General features: G+C 40.7%; 1 protein-coding gene and 1 non-coding gene across 4 annotated transcripts in view; both read left to right on the top strand.

Moving 5' to 3' along the window:
- Positions 1-73, top strand: trnar-acg (transfer RNA arginine (anticodon ACG)). The gene has a single exon. It is a non-coding gene; the product is annotated as a tRNA-Arg (tRNA).
- Positions 74-478: 405 nt separating this feature from the next.
- banp (BTG3 associated nuclear protein) overlaps positions 479-17,684 on the top strand; it is a 36,367-nt gene continuing 19,161 nt past the window's right edge. Inside the window, exons 1-12 of one of the 3 annotated variants that reach the window (XM_070830237.1) lie at positions 479-643; positions 1,640-1,688; positions 2,897-2,975; positions 3,322-3,431; positions 3,555-3,754; positions 3,950-4,039; positions 4,266-4,438; positions 5,784-6,023; positions 7,992-8,150; positions 10,609-10,730; positions 11,991-12,062; positions 14,110-14,154. In XM_070830237.1, coding sequence (XP_070686338.1) covers positions 2,906-2,975; positions 3,322-3,431; positions 3,555-3,754; positions 3,950-4,039; positions 4,266-4,438; positions 5,784-6,023; positions 7,992-8,150; positions 10,609-10,730; positions 11,991-12,062; positions 14,110-14,154 — 1,281 coding nt within the window. In that variant the 5' untranslated portion in view covers positions 479-643; positions 1,640-1,688; positions 2,897-2,905. The remainder of the gene's footprint in view (positions 644-1,639; positions 1,689-2,896; positions 2,976-3,321; positions 3,432-3,554; positions 3,755-3,949; positions 4,040-4,265; positions 4,439-5,783; positions 6,024-7,991; positions 8,151-10,608; positions 10,731-11,990; positions 12,063-14,109; positions 14,155-17,684) is intronic. The other 2 variants (XM_070830238.1, XM_070830236.1) reach the window with 2 other exon arrangements.

The following is a 17,684-nucleotide window of genomic DNA, read 5'->3' as shown; positions in this document are numbered from 1 at the left end:
GGGCCAGTGGCGCAATGGATAACGCGTCTGACTACGGATCAGAAGATTCTAGGTTCGACTCCTGGCTGGCTCGTTAGCTTTTCCTGTGTGGTTATCTACGAAAGTAGTAAACTCGGCTAGTGCACATGCGAATATTAACCTCTTGATAACTTTACGAATTTATTTTTGTCGTACACAATCCAAGTTGCTGCGACAACCGGGGACCAGATTAAAACTTCATCATTTTCTTTCCTGTACATTCAGTATCCCTACGCACTAAATATCCACGTCTCTTCAGTGGTGATACAATATGCGATTTGAGTTTAGCTCCCGCTTTTCAAATCAGCACGATGATTTCTGTCGGAGCCATTTTAGGTCGTCTAATATGAAACAATTACCTTAAACCACCTCTATGGTATTACATTTTCCTGTTGTTTGAATAAACGGAGGCGTGCAGCAGCTAATGTTTAATGTGCTGATGACTTTTCGTGCTTGGCCGTACTGTACTGTCCGGCGGCGGCAGCCCGGGTCCCCGCTGAATGAGTGAGTGAGTGAGGTGAAGCCTCCATGTGAGGAACACACCAAGCCAGGGGCTCATCTCTCGCGAGGAACGACGCCGTTATCGGAATCTCTACAAACAACACGAGAATTCATCATTCACACGGTAATATAACCCAATCTTACACAGTACATGTGTTGTGTGCCAGCAGCAGGGGGAAGAAGCCGAGCCAAATGTCATGTTTTATTGTTCTTTATGCCAACAGTTTTCGATTCTTGCGTTACATTTCGGCGGCCTTTAGGCCCAACTAGCAGGCTAACCACCACGCTAGCTTAAACGGCGACTCGTTTGCGCTGCTTCAGCTTTAACAGTAGCACGCAATCTTGCAAATCCGATTTTGTAGTCCCGGCTAACATTAGCTAATTATGCATTTCTGTCCGGACTAGTGAGGTAGCATTAATGCTAAAACGCAGTAGTATTATGATTGCTTGGATGCATTAAATTAAATGACACTAATGCCTAGCCAGCTAGCATGCCAAGTTTGACAGTTTCCTCAGTTTGTTTCATTTTGCTCATAGAGACCCCCGCCCAGCTAGCTAGCTAGCTAGCTAACGTTAGCCGTTAGTCGTTAGCCGTTACGCTAGCTCCTTAGTCCGTAATTAAGCTAAATGTGCTTTGTAATGTGTTCATAGTCATACTAGTTTAGGGCGTAATGTTTGCTAAATTTACAGAGAAGCGGTGTTTTTTTTTTTGCCAAAAGTAGCTGCAAGTTAGCATACACCGTTTCCCCCACACTACCAGAGCTAACTCGGTGCTAATAAAATGCTAGCAGGTTTTGCAGTTACAAATCAGCTGTCATCACTACACTGTCCGTGTGTGGTCTGAAATTCACCCATTAATGTAAAATTAAGACTTGACACAGGAGAAGGCAGATGGAGACATCATCTCTCTTGATATGTCTTCGCTTTCTCTCTCTCTCACACACACATTCACCGTTACTGTCAACATACTGTCTGCATCGTAGTTCCCATTCAGATGAGCCATGCACCTGTACACAAGCAATAAACACACTCCTGTTTGACTGATTTAAGCGATTAATAGAGTTAAAAATACAGTCTTATGTTCATTTCATAAAGTAATGCTTTTGTCATTATCTCATAGGGTGACTGTCCGTGCAATCAAACATATTAATAAAGCTCAGCAATGAATGGTGAATGTTTTTTTTTACATAGCACTTGAATGTTACCCGCTCATTTTTTAGCAGCTGTGGGATTCTATTTACCACATTCATTCCTTTTAACATTTTATATTATAACATGCAAATAAAAGGTCCGAAAGTATGACGGATTAGTTAAATACATAAATAAAAAAATAAAAAATAACTTTGATGGAGTGATACATAGTAATGAATGATTACTCCTGTTTGGGTTTTCTTTGTCAAATATCTGTACGCTTCACCAACCAAATCATTTGAATTACTCCCTCTAACCAATTTGGAAAAACAAAAACAACACTTTATAGAACATATGACAGTCATGGCTGTACATAAACAGACATGACCAAACATAACTAACTCTAGTGTTACAAGTAAATAGAAAAGGTATATGTATAGTAGGATTAAACAAATCAAAGCACTGAAACCAATGAAAAGCAACATACAGACTAAAACGTAGTAGCAACCTCTGTGTACCTTCTGCTCTCTTTCACAAATCCCCTCACAAGAGCTCATCTACATAACTCAACTTAAAAAATCCTGTGCATTAAAAACACAAGGGTGATGTTGACAGTTCAACCTTTTGTCAAAGACCTTCAAGTCTTGTTGTATACCATCTCAATAGGCTCAAGGATTCGGCCAAACAGTTTTCTGCTTCTGTAGTTAAACCGTTCTTCACACCTGTCTTGACAGGCAGTGTAGTGAATGCAGCCCGTCAGCAATGCAACAGCTGCAGCTTCAGTCCCCCATCATTGTCTGCACATGATGCGTTCAGCCTGAGTGCTGCTCTGTGGTCACCCACATTTTGGCAGTGCTCAGAGTTCAATGTACAATCACTGTCCTGTGTCATTCAACGGGAATAGGTTATACCATAGTTGCTAAATATGTTTTTTTGAAACGGATGATACATTTGACAGGCCTTTTTTTTCTTAATGAAGTGTGCTCTTGGTCAGAAGTAACTTTCTGTACGATGCTCTTTCTTAAAACTTCCCTGAATTGTAGAAACAAGCGAAAGATTACTGTTTGTAAAGACTGAGATGATTTCAGTTGTTTGGCACCCGAAAGTTAAATGTTTCGTGGGTAATCTGCAGTAGTGCAGAGTCACCAACAGACTTAGCAGGGAGATATTCTGCCTTATCGTAGCATATTAGTAAAGGACTATGTCACCACCTTGTTAAGTTAACTAAGTCTTCTTATTGTTTCAGTTGTGAACAATGTCTGAACAAGATTTGGAGGAAATTGTGCAAATAACAGTGGAGGACTTTAGCCAGGATGACCGTACAGGTAAGGATTCCTCTGAGAACTTATTATTTTTCTATCTATTCCAATCAGTGTATAGTGAATTGCTGGATGGTGACATTTTGTGCTATTTTAACCAGATATGATTCATGTAGCTGAAGTTTTAATATTAGCTCACTTTAGTATAAGTGTGTTCTGTGCAACTATATTGTTTATAACGTGTATAATAAGCACTGTATATGGGATGGGGACTCATTGTCAGCAGATGCTCAGTACTATTGTTAGGATTAGAGCAGGAGCCCAGCCTCAATCTGGGCAACTCATCGTGAAATCCAACAAGAAGCCCGTGTTGTGTTGTTTTAAATGTGTTTCTTTGTTTGATTCATGGCAGACATGCTGGACAACCATGACGATAACGAAGAAAGGCCTCAGAGGAAAAAGAGGAAATTAAGCAATAGCCAGGAGAGTAACAACAATAACCAAGACATATCTTTTATTAAGGTACCAGCTCTGTGTAATAGATACTGTCCAAAACTCATGTATTTTAATATATTTTTGTCTAAAAACATTATAATATGATTAATGATCTTTCTCTGTTTGGGGATAAATTATTTGTGTTTCCAGAATCTCTTGGTCTCTTTCACTGCATCAATCAGCCAACGACTTGAGGGAATTGAATCAAAGTTACAGGCTCTCGATGCCACATGCAAAGCCCTTGGACGCAAACTGGACAACATGGTGCCCTGTGCAAAGAGTCCTATCCAGGTTCCTATGGTTGCAGGGTCTCCTCAGGGGGCCACTCAAACTTGGAACAAAGTGCGATGGTAAAGTATCAGAGTTTGCCCACCAGCACATTTTGTACCAATTGAACATTAGAGATAAATATAAATTCCAGCAAAACTTGCATTCTTTTTTCAGTCATTTTACAAAGCGGTAGTGTGATTTCAAGAGCCAGCAGAACCACATTACTTAAACATGTTTTAGAAGTTAAAACAATGTGTTTTGAACATCTCCTTCAGTGTTGTCCCACAAACAAATGTGATAGTGAGCAGTGAAAACCCGAAAGGCACTCCCCAAGAAGACACCCCTCTGGAGAACCTGCTCAGCAAGTGAGTGGCTCACATTTACACCGTACTGAATGCAGAGTGTGGACTGAAGTCCTTCTTAATTGAAATAAGTAATCTACTTCATCTTCCCCCAGTTTTCAGCCCAGGCAATATATGACTGAGCAGATTGAATGTTTGAATTCCTTATACAAAGTAGCCACTGATCTGTATGTTTGTATGTTAGACATACTAATTACAAATTTGGGTTTGTTTATTTATTTTTTCACAGCACGGTGGCCAGAAGGCGGCAGAACACCATCCTGGTAAAGGTGCCGGGCCCTGAGGAGAGTCAGGAAGAACAAGACAGCGGCTCAGAGGCCAGTGACTCTGTTTCTAATGGTGGCCTTCCCAGCAATGCGCAAAATGGCCAAAATGTCACACTCATCACACTTAATTCAGAAGGTATGACTTCACACTGTTGCACTTGCATGTTATTGCTCTTGTTTCCATGTCTGCGAGTGAATAGAAATAAATTCCTTTGCAAAGAAAAGTTGTGTATAAATGCTGTTGCACTTATCTCTGCATGTACTTGGAAGCCAATCACTTATACAAATCTTAAATATCACAGGATGAGGAGAAAGGAAAACTACAGTTTTACAGGTTTCATACCCTTAATGTTTTTTTTTAACCTTTGGGCCAGATTTCTCCAATGAGGCAAAGGTAATACACGCCTGTTACTTCAACAAACTTTCCTTTGCTTGATTCTCGCCCTCAGCATGACTTCTCATTCTGTGTGACTTCTCAGCACTAGCTGGGTCAAGTCACCCATCTCACTAATGACAGGCGGTGACAATGAATATATTGTGCAGCAAGGTCACCTGTGTCAACTCTGCAATGTTGTAATAAATTCCTGGGAAAGTTACCTTGAATTTTGTTTATACCTCCAAATGATAATGACTGCATGTATTAAGCACTCTTTAGTCCATGTATGTGTGGCAGGCAGCAAGTGGTTTTCATTGTTCTGTTAGGAAAGGACTTGAAATGATTGAAAATGGAAAGCATGACTCTTTCAGATGGTCTCCATATTGAATGGAAAGCAAACTGCTGATGTATCATGTTCATGTTCCTGTGGTTCAGGCTCAGGCTAAATCGATAAATGATTTGACTGGTCATTCGTGTTTTCAGTAGCTTTGCTCATGGTTCTGGCTGAGCCTGAGAGATAATAGCTTATTTCTATTTGTGCAAATCTAAATCAAGTCCACATTGTTGGTATATTTGTTGTGATTGTTGGTTTGGTTATTTTCAGTTGACCTCAGTGGAAGTTCTTGGTTATCTACAAAGGCAAACTATTTTTCACTTATTTGCAGTTGTGGGTTACCATTAAAAAAAAAACAAAAACTGTTTGTCAGCATTAGCCAGATGGTGCCATGTGGTGTTCAGAACAGAGTGTCTCATGCGGTGTTTGTGTGTTTGTTTGCGTGGTTAACTGAACAGCTAACTCATACTGTGAACAAACAGCCAAACCACATTTTTAATACACAAACATATTTTAATAGTTTTTAATAGTATCCCAGTTTTGCCCACAATTCAGCCACTTCTCCTTTACCACCACATGGGTGTGCTGTTGTATAACATGAAGTATCACAGTGGCTCTGCACCAATGTCGTATTAATCACCTGAGAATCAATAAATGTTATTGTGTGGATACATTTTGCTTTTCTTTAGTAAAAGGAGGCTAGGTAGAATTTGTTGAAGGTGAGCTGTGTGTAAGTGTTTGACTAACCGTTCCTTCCTCTGCTTCCTCTAGATGATTACCCAGGGGGCACCTGGTTGGGAGATGAGAACAACCCAGAAATGCGAGTTCGTTGTCCAGTGTCTCCAGCTGACATGCTCCATATCACGACAAACTGCCGCACAGCAGAGAAAATGGCACTAACACTGTTGGACTACCTGTTCCACCGGGAGGTCCAGGCCATGTCAAACCTCTCTGGACAGGGCAAACATGGCAAGAAGCAGCTGGACCCCCTCATGATCTATGGCATTCGCTGTGAGTCCTGCTGGGTTGACATCATAATCATCTGGTCTTGACCAGTGTATCAAGTTCACGCCACCTGCTTCACTTTATGGGTTTTGACAAAGTGGAGGTAGACCTGGTGTTATTCCATGACAAATAAGTTTAAAAAAAGGAGCGTTTTTTTATGTACCAGTTCCTAGCACTGACAAACCCTGTCATGCGTTGGAAGTGAATCCAACATATCTTCTTGTCAAGTGTTTCTGAGCTGTTTAAACTTGCCAGTTTATGATAACTCAGTTGGCAAAATTACCCACTTTTAACTGCCAAGGCAGTATCTAGTAACCAGTGTTTATCCCATGTTTATTACATGATTTCTGCATAGTTAAAATTATACTAATAAATTTCACTCAGCCATGTTAAATTCCTTGCCCCCTTGCAGCAATAAGTGAACTCTCTGAGACCTTCCCACATATCATCTCTGTTCCATTACAAAGCGGCACTGAATTGAACACAGAAATAGACTGCAGTCTGTATTCCCAAGGCGGGTTACAACAACATGCATTCATCATTGCACACACGCATAAATGTGCAACACATTTTATAACATACCAGACTCTAAATGACAAGCACATGTCTGGTAGAAAGATCCTAATGGAGTCACTCTCAATTCAGTGAACTCTTTGATTCCTGATTAAGCAGAGTCAGGGTTATGATGGTAGACAGACGGATATTTATGAAAGTCCTGTGGCAATATACTATATTAGTATGGTTTATATTACAGTGTTAAGAGGGGCTCAGTTAGCTTGAGATTTTCCGTCAGAGTGCAGCTTGTGCCCCCTGCAGGATGTTTTAGTAAATAAACCCCTATGGCGTACATAACTGTTTGTGTACTTGGTTAGCTGTATTTCCTCTCAGCAGTATGGGTGTGTGTAGATTTGACATAGAGGTATGCAGAGGCTGAAGCAGGGCCAGATGACTTTTGGGTGACTCATTCTGCCTGCCTGAGAAAGAAAAAAAAAAAGGAAAAGGAATGAAGGAGCATCTGCCCTGCCTGCCTGTACAGGACCCATGAGGTGCAAATGGGCTGCCATACGTTGCCATACCACTATTCCCAGATACCCCTCAGCTCCCCTGTCTGTCTCATTTTCTACCCTCAGGCTGTAGCTGCATTGTTAATTCATGTAGAAACGAGCTCTAGATGGCCTCTAGATACAGCTGCATCCAGTCTCACCTGCACATGTGACCGCTGAGGCAGCGATGAGGCACAGTTCTGTGTTAACACTGCACGTCAAAGGCTGTGGAGTAGAAGTAAACAGAATCAGGACAGTCGGTTCCTTCAGCATTCATAAAAGTGTACATCGATTGCAGATAAAGTGGCCCTGCCACAAGCACCTTGTCCTGTAGCCAAGCAGACAGCTTAATTCTGTTCAGCCCAAAGCTGTTCTGGTGCAGTGGTCTTTCGCTTTCAGTTGCTGTGATAGTTGGATTTCCTCTAAATTTTCTATCCTTCAAGTATTATTGCAAAGACTCTGTGTAGGATATAGAACTATATGTTGACTTGTTAAGAGTTTAGGATTAAGTGTGCCAGCAAGCCTACTACATACATATTTTTATGCCAAGACACAACCTTCAGATTCCATAGTAAAACAATACTTCACCCATAAATTGTGTAACTGACATTGTCAGTGTGGGATATTCTTGCTATCATCCCGTCTTATATTGCTAATGATGTTACCCTCAAGTTTAGCTGAGGACAGGGGCATGTGAAAAGTACGCAGTTCTTGCTTGTTTTGTCCCCTAAAGCTCAAAGCAGACCATGGCATTTCCTGCACTACTTAAACAGAGAGGAAGGAACATTTCCACGGCAAACTGGCATATCGAAACACTGAAAATAAGACCAGATCAAATTTGAGATATGATACATGGCTTCATGACCAAGCCACCAATATTTCATCGTATATACAGTATATGATGACCTTTGACCTCTCTGTGTCCCCACAGGCCACTTGTTTCACAAATTTGGCATCAGTGAGTCAGATTGGTACCGCATCAAGCAAAGCATCGACTCAAAGTGCCGCACCGCCTGGAGACGTAAGCAGCGAGGCCAGAGCCTGGCAGTCAAGAGCTTCTCCAAACGCACACCTCGCAGCACAGGCTCAGGTAAAGTACAGATTAATATCAGGAGGCTGTAAAGCATGTATTTGTCTGTGTCGCAGAGAAAAAAAAACTACAAAGTAAAGGATAAGCTACCATACTGTATCTTTTTAGCTTTCTGTGTATCATGACAATGGCACATGCTATCAAGGGGTGTATGTGTAGCTGTCTATGTGTACAGACATTGCTGTGAACACAATTACGCAAGAAAAATACACAATAGCACCTTAATACTTACACCCCAGTTTCTAGTGCATTTATATTAGGTCCAAGCTGATATTTAGTGTATCACTCTTTATCCAAACATGTGAGAAAAAAAAATTACAAGAGAACAAGCCAGCATAAGGAAGTATGGCAAATCACAGCATACAAAACAATACGGAAACTTCACATGAGTATATAAGTTAAACACTAGATCACATTTTAAAAATCACATTCAAGTCAACCTCTTAAGCTTGTGAATTTTTGTATCCAAGAAAACCCAGGAACTGAAATGCTTTGGGAGTGAGCACATTAACATTTATCTCTATGGTCTGAAAAAATGAATACTTACCTGGCTCCACTCTCATAAGACTCTATCAGCTGATAACGTTGCTACGTTTCTTTGATTGTTTTCTAAACAAACTGGGTGCACAGTTTCGAGAATCAAAATGCTTTTGCTGCTGTTTCTCTGGCTTACAGGCCAGTGCCATCACCGCCAGTTTTCAGTTTGTATTGGTTCCATCGGCGCGTCGGCCCTTAGTCATTGAACTCATTAACTTTATTTTGTCAGCAAGATTTTCTTTTTGAGCTGTGGTTTGAACTGGTGCTCGGCCAATTTGAAAGGACTGGATGGAAGTGTTTTCTCTCTACAAACTTGAGGGAAGTTCTTAGTTATCTTTATCATCTTGATAGCCAAAGCTTTGTTATGGTTGTGACCAAAGTTTTCTATGGATAGCGACCAATGAATAGTCAATTCTCTAAATGTTTCTGGTTTAAAGGCTTTCTGTTGTTATTACTGTATGCTGATGCAAAAAGATTTGGTGAAAATTTTCAACTGGTCAGTTTTGGTATGACCAGAGTTGGTGAGTTACTAAATTTACATGTTGCTTTTTTCTCACTGATGTGCAGCTGTGCAGCAAACGTTTCCTTTATCGGTTTTTATTTTACTGCTTTCACAGTCACACACAGTAAACTTAGGCAGATCTTATTTAATCAGCTATATGAAAGCTATTTTAGGACCTGAACCCAAATGCGGATGTAGTGTGTATTGCTTCAGATGGTTGTAATCTGCACACAATGCCTGCTGTCCTTCCCTCCCTGTGAGCCATCACCTCTCACCTCTGACCAGGGAAAAGTTAGACTGTGGGGGAAACCCAAATATCCTGTGAACACACTCTAGGGGTGGATTGTCAGGCCCTGCCTTTTCAGGCCACACACACCCCAGAGTGTACAACACAAATGCTAGTTCAGACGGTCCAATCAAAAAACATGCAAAGACACACACCAAACAATCATTCCTTCCTTTGCCAGATTACATGTTAATGGACCAGAAAGAGGCAATTCTTCTGCTTTAAAACCATTATTAATCAGTGAACCAGCAAGTAAACCAAAACTGTAGTTTCCACAAGCCAGCTGGCTTTTGCTTCCTCTGGCAAACAAGAGTACTGAGGATTATTTACATCATACAGTACGTAGCAGTAATAATGAAAGATGGGAGACAGCCTTACTTTTCAAAGCAACATAAGACAAAGCAGAACCTTTCAGGTGTAAGTGATATGTGCTGTATGTTTTATGTCATTTAAAACTGATCTTTCCTTATGCTAAAAAAATTAGCAAGACTGCCTTTCTCAACATTTTGAACTACTCCAGGGTCTGTTTCAAGAAATTACCTCAAATCCTGTCAGCCCTCAATTCTCCCAAAGGGGCTTTTTATTGGTGCACATTTTATCTTCTTCTTCTTACAAGAGAAGGTGTGACTTTGTTTATTTTGTGGCCCATGATGTAGACTTTACTGTCACCAAGTGCTTTGCTGTATGGTGTTAGACATGTTTATAGGCAAACGCATTAACATAATCAAATGGTTTGGTTGCTTCGGAGCTGCGGGGTGTGATGCGATGGGTCCATGCAGGGTTTTCAGACTGCTGGTGTGATAGCCGAGGCCTGAAGTTTGTGTTTGGCTGCAAGATCATGAGTGTGTTTGGATGGTGAGCTGGAGAGTCCTTGTTGTGTATTTAGGCGTTTGATAAAGTATAAACATGCCATCATCCAGCAGATGGCTTGATCATTAGCCAGGTTTTTACAAGAGGTTGCTAAGGCCCTTCGCATGATCATGTGTGGGCGTGTGTCGGCTTGTGTGTCTTGTGTCTTAGAGACCTAATTTTTATTTCTCATGTGTGCTGGAATCATTTGCACTGTATTCCTGACCTACTTCCACTGTACACATGAGCGCACCAATGACCATACTACTTGTGCTCCTAACCAGAGGGAGGCATGACAGAAGAGGCAGCCCAGATAGAGACTGCCACCCAGCAGACCTTGCACTACACACTGGCCAATCAACAGGTCCAGTTCCACCGTATTGGCGAGGATGGACAAGTTCAAGTGGTGAGTGTTAGACACGTTCATAGGCAAACACACAACATAACATTCTCTGACAGTAAGAATATTTATCATCATGTCTCACAATATTTATCAGATGTGTATCTTACAATTAACTTTCAGTTTTCTTTTTCCCTGTTTGATTTCTATCTTGCTGTCATATGAGGGTCTCATAGAGCAGGATTGGTAGTGCAGGGGGACAGATCACGACAGCACAGTGACATACAGCATTCTGCAGATATATAGTATGGGGGGGAGGGATGACAAAGAGGAAGTAACTAGACCTCTCATGATTATGATCTGATTATACTAAGTGGACGTTAGAGAAGTAATATTCCTTCTCCTGTGAGGCTACACCTCTACACATTAATACACCCATTTTATGTAATGACAGTGCTAAAAAGCTACCTCATAATTTACAGTGTTGAATATATCTGCAGTTAATAGGTTGCTACATGATGCATGGGCTTGGAGGTACTGATGACAGGTGACTTGTCTGAGAAAGGAAGGAACCGGCATAAAAGATAGAGGGCGGACAGGCGGGAAAAGAAGTTAGGGAGCTCGTGGAATAGTGGGAGAGAATGATTGTCAGAAGACCACTGTGCAGTTATTAGCCTCCCAACACTCAACAGACTATTAAAGGGTGCAGCTGAGCCTGAAATTTATGAGTGCTGTTAATACAGCAGAGGAAATCAAGTATACTTACTGGCTGTGATTCAGCACTGCAAGCGTTGTCTGATAATTACAGAACAAAATTTGTATTGTGTTGTTGCCAGATGACACGTACCACACTAGGGCTGCTCAGTTAATTATTTTTCAGCACATTCTGTGTGTTGCAGCTGAAATTATGCTTAAAGGATAGGTCCACAATTTTTCAAGTCTGTTTTTCTCATGTTTATATGAACATTGAAACAGGTGTGCTGTAAAATTTATCTGAAGCTAATATGAGGTTTCATCAGTCTGCGTTCAGGCTTGAAATCAAAGAGATGTTTTTCAAGGTTACATTCTTTTTAGTCCAAACTTCCCTCTTCACGTTACTATACCTCTACTGCAGGGAACATGGAAACACATATTCTCCATTACTTACGTTACAAGTGCATTAGGCAATTGTTGATTACATATTAATTAGATGATTATATGCAGATTTCATTGTAGTAGAAAATAATGTTTGGAAGCATGCCTTTGTAAATGCCTTGATTTTTTTTATTAGATTTGTGTAATTGTTTTAGCTTCAGCTCACTCTCATCTTCCATCTGTGTCTCTCAGATTCCACCGGGTCAGTTGCACATTGCCCAGGTGCCACAAGGAGAGGAGGTGCAGATCACACAGGACAGTGAGGCAAGTGTGTGTGTGCGTGTGTTTGAGAAAAGAGAAACAATCAGCCACTCCTTTCCTTGAGTTACTTTTCCTGGTATATTAAATTTTTTAGCAAACACAGGAGTCAGGAGAATTTGTCTCCAAACAGAATGTAGCTGTTCCAGTGAACACGTGCTTGAGAAAATGGGTTTCTGGGAAGAAAACTGTTTTCTACTTATGTGAGGGAATGTCGGTGTGTTGTGTTGGAAATCTGGCATGTAATTTGGTCGACTTCTGGCTAGTTAATGACTTCCATTATTTGACTGGCTGTTTGAAATAATCTGATCTATTTGTGTGAGCATGTAGATAAACCTTTGATGGTCCTTGGACATAAGAGAATATATAAACAACTACAAGTTTCTTATACATCATTTAGGTCAGTAATGAGAACTGCTGTCCAGTGCATTACTCTACTAGGCTACAGTATAATTTGATGAAATTTTTAGCTACACCCTCTTCCCAATGATTGATCAAATTTGTGATTGCACAACTCTCCTTTTGGAGACTATAAGATAGCCTACTTCTAGGAGAAAGAGAATGGAAGAGCCATTTAATAGGGCAGCATTATTTTCCATCTGTCAAATAAGTTTGGTTTGAATCTTAAAACATTTATGTTTCCTTTGAGCCCTGTATGTTTCTGTTTGCCCATGCAAACAGGCTTCCTAGTGAAGCATAATGCACCCGAGTATTACCTGACAACATTTAAGTCATTAGTGAATTTTAGCAAAAACAGATGTTCTGTATAGAGCATCTCAATGTTTATATAGCCGCCTGCTTATACATGGGGTTCTGACTTTTGTTTCCTCCTAATACCCAGATGTCTCATGTCCCCCCACCAGACATGCACTCTGCATGCACACACAGCATTGGCCTGCCAGTTGAAATCAAAATCTAACTCCAAACCACACCGAATGCTGAAGAGGAATTTCCGCATCAGCATCATTGTTAGTGACTTTTCGAGGATGTGGAAGAGAGATTTATTTCAAGGCGCCAGTCTGTGTACACACATACTCATGTAATCACATACTGTATATCATACATATCTCACATTCATGACATTTATGCATAAGCAATTGACACCTTAACCAAGTGTTTTTCTCATTTCCTATTAAGTGTCGCTAAAGGACACTCAAAGGAAGAAACGCACGATTGAGTGAGAGAAACGGAGTGCATTGGAGGCAGAAAAGCTCTAAAGCCTTTCCTGCTCTTTGTGGCGGAGCCCAGATTTTTTTTTTCTCCTCTCTCCTTCCTATTCCATGATATTGTTTGTTTTTTGGAGTTCAAAGCTTAGCAACAAAATCCCACTTCTTCCAACTGCCACTCATGGAATATGTTTTCATTAGGACTGGGCCCCTTTCATCAAAGACATTGGGTTTAGCGTGCTTGAAAAGGAAATGAGCTGTTTGAGAGGTTACGCTGCTCCCTGGCCATATGGCAGCACAGGCAGTGCTTGATATATACATGAAATACAATTAGCGAGAGAAAACAGCTGAAACTTGGGGTTGGCTAAATATGGCTTATATGATGTCCCCTCTCATGTGGTCTTGTTAACATCACTGTGGGTGTTTAGAGTCTTTGCGATGGTCATTGCATCTTGATGAAACTGTGATGGGCTCGTGCCTGTTTGAATGGGTTTCTGTTTTTGTTTACAGGAGCCCCAATGCCAGAAATGACATAACTGACACATATAAAAGGACATTGCATCAATTTCCCCACTGTTATGTCATCATGTATAAACACTGCTCTGCCAAACTCAAATCAGTCTCAGTTTTTGACACTGTGTGTCTGCACTCATGTTGATCATACGAGTTCGGCTTAGCACTCCTTAATGGTCCGAATTGCCTTGAGACAGAGCAATTCTTATTAGTCAAAAGTTCATGCAAGTTTAGGACATATTAAAGGGAATAATAGGAGGGCAAAGAGATGGACAAGATTCATCTTTTTATGGCTTTATTAAAATAGATAAATTATTGAGGGTATGCACTGTGGCATCAGACTTTTGACATGACATGTCACTTCTCAATTTCAGGGAAATCTCCAGATCCACCAGGTACATGTTGGTCAGGATGGACAGGTAAGAACACATTCACAATAAACCAAATAAGACTTATAATACATAAGGTCTATTAAAATACATAAAACCTGTTAATGTTTTAGTACCAGGGTTCGAATTGTCTCACTGATACTGTATGCTGCCTCTCTTCATGCATCACCGCTTCAGTGATGTTTCTGAAAAAACATGCATTTTTCACTGGATCTATCTGTGCAGTAATTGCACAACATCTCTTATCCATTTTAGCCGTGTTTCCGATGTTCGTTTTTCCATGTGAATGCACTCCGGAGATTCTGAATGTTTGCGTTTTTGCCATTAAGGGTAGTGAACCTTGGTGATTTCTGTGTCGGCTGTGAATGGGCGACACTGATGTGGGTTTGTTAGGAATAGTGTACTGAATATTCCACAATTTTGACCAATGTAGCATTCATGATGACTGTATTCACATGGCAAACAAGAACTGGACCCACCGTATGTCCATCTCCCCTTTGGTTTGATATTTTTAATTCTAAGAAACATAAGCTCACATTCAGTGTTGCTCACAAAATCCATTCATTGTCTATACAAGCTTATCCATAAGGGTCGCGAAAGGGCTGGAGCCAATCCCAGCTGACATTGTGTGAGAGGTGGGGTACACCCTGGACTGGCCACTAGTCAATCACAGGACTGACACACGGAGACAGACTACCATTCATACTCACATTCACATTCACATTCACATTCACACCTAAGGGCAATTTAGAGTCAACAGTTAACCTAACTTGCATGTCTTTGTACTGTGGAGTACCTGGAGAAAACCCACACAGAAAGGCTGCAAACTGCAAACGTGCCAGCTGGCAGATTCGATTCTGCAACCTTTTTACTGTGAGGGAACAGTGCTAACCAGTGCACTGCATTTCCTTCCTCATAAAAAAAATTCAAAGTCAGTTTTTGAAAGTATTTTGAATCCAGCATTGTTTACATCTGTTTACAAGCTAGAACGCTAGCTTGTAAACATACAGTATATGTAAACAATGCTAGCCGTTCGCTAGCTAGTCTGCCTGGTGCTTTGCTATAAGTTTTGGCTAACAACAACATGACATCTCCCCAAAAGTGAAGCTAAAACATTTCGATCACTGGTTCGTGGCTGGTTCTGATGTAGGTCGTAAACCCCTCCCCTCCATCTTCGTGAATGGGACATGGGTCCTTAACCTAAAAAATCATGTCAAATACATTTTTCCTCATAGATGGTTTCTGTATTATCACACTGATACACTACTCACAAAAAGTTAGGGATATTCGACTTTCAGGTGAAATATATGGAAAATGTAAAAAGTGAATGCTATGGTGATATTATATCATGAAAGTAGGGCATTTGAGTAGAAGCATGCAATGGTAATTTTATTCATCTTAAACAATTTATTGAAAGAAAATCTAACAACAGTGGTGGGTATACCACAACAAAAAATTTTCAGTGTCTCAATAAATTGGGATGTGGCCAAAGGACGTCCACTCCTCTCCTTTCTGTGACTCTTCCAGTCACTCTGTATCACTGTTACAACCTCCTGATGACACTCTGTGACCCTCTAAGCTCAGTGAACACCTCCGTCTGAGGACTTCCTGTTTGAAGCCTCGCAATGGCGAGGTGCTGTTGATCGATTGTTAGGTGTCGTCTTGGTCTCATGATGTCAGAATGTGAACAGCAGGATGAGGAGGACTGTTTAAATACCAATTCTAACTGAAGCAGGAAATGTTTTGGTCGATTCATGGATCAAACCTGTTGTGAATTTTGCTGTTAAGCTTCTTGTTAGAGAACAGCAACTTGTGCAAAAGGTACTGAAACACTGAACAGTTGGACATGTGCATTCAAAAGTTTAGAGAAGGTCACATTAAGTTCACCTGGAAAGTTTTTAGAATGCATTTTAGGTTCATCCTGAAATTTCACCTGAAAGCCGAATATCCCTAACTTTTTGTGAGTAGTGTATATATTAGTCATATTTTTCTATTTTCTATATTTCATGTAATCAAGCACAATAAATCTCTTTATAGCAGAGCATGTAGAGCATTACAGTAGCAGACAGTAAAAATGTTTTGTGCCATTCAAAAATGTCACAGTCTACCACACAGTTGGATAGAACAATGATATAGTAATTAGAAACATACATCCACACAGCCCTAGTAATATACAGACAGAGATTTTTTTGGGTCCTCCCAGTTTCTATGTCTTTGTTCATCCCTCTCCCTTCCTCCAACCCCGTGTTGGATGTTTTGGACGGAGGGCCCTTCCTGTTTCTCTGTTCTTTCCTCTGAGATCAAGCCAGTCTCGATCAAAGCAGAGCCGCCCTGAGTGCGATCATTGCAGGCCACATATGGACGCTTGAAGACCAACACATAATTTCACATTCATGATTTCATCATGTTTGTCTAGAAGCAAGGCTTTGGGGAAGGAAGTTCTTTATCACGCTGCCCGTCTGGTGGTTGAACTGTTTTGTATTATTTTGTTACGACAGGTGTTTTTTTTGTTGCAGCCAATAGAGGTTTTTTCCTGCTAAAACATGAATGGAAGTGCATATTCACTGTTGGGGTCATTACTAGAAAATTACGCATTCTTGTTTACTTTTTTAAAGGCAATGAATACCACATGGTCCTCTTTGAAATGTAGCTACAGCACTCATTACATTACACTATGCACTATGCCTTAAAACGTTCATTAATTGCGTCACCAAATGTTTTGGGACGAAGGCTGTGTTCAAACAGACACAAGCAGCATGAACCCATACTCCCCAACATTTTGTGCTGCACCTGGTGCCATGCAGACCGATTGGCACGCTGAGTTTGTCAACACGAGAGCTCCGGCAAAAATTGCAGGGTTGTCTGCAAAAAGGTTGAATGTAGCTCGACATCCACTGCAACACAATGCAGCATCACCAGCAGGCAGGGCGTCACGTTGGCCAATCGAATACGTGCAAGTTCACATTCCTGGCAGGTGACACGAACACCATCATTCTACTGTTTAACTGGCGGTTGTCGCCAAGGAGCATAAAATGATTGTCGCCATGATACCTTTCCATGGTTGTAAAATTCTTCCTTATAGTATTATAAACCAGTGTGCAGACTTTGCCATCTGATAAGCTTCCAAACTCATGGAACTATCAAACTACCAAACCATGCTCATTGGATCCTATTTCATTGTCTCTCCAGTACCTTTAACAACACGTCTCCACCAACACAGCCCCAGGTTTGTTGTAAAAATAGTCAAAAATAGAGCCTAACAGCATTAAATTCAGACTTTGTGACTTGTATTTGCCACTTTGTTGGCTCAGTCATATGCACTCTGCTCATAATTCAGAAATTTCTGGCATGAACTGAAGGCAGATTTAGACAAAGGATATTTTTTCCATAGTTATTATGCCAATGAAGAGACTTAAGAGGCTTAAGAATGTAATGCAAGTAATAATCTATTTGTTCACTCAGTAAGGTAATGGCTCACTTTGTTCCATTGCAGTAAGTAGTAATGTGATTACAATAAGGAATTACTGGATTCCCAATGCCCTCTCTATGTAATCTGTCAA

The sequence above is a fragment of the Pempheris klunzingeri genome, chromosome 5 (assembly GCF_042242105.1).
Source record: "Pempheris klunzingeri isolate RE-2024b chromosome 5, fPemKlu1.hap1, whole genome shotgun sequence".
NCBI lineage: Eukaryota > Metazoa > Chordata > Actinopteri > Acropomatiformes > Pempheridae > Pempheris > Pempheris klunzingeri.
Note: the sequence above shows the minus strand (reverse complement) of the source record. Positions and strands in the feature narration are given on the sequence as shown.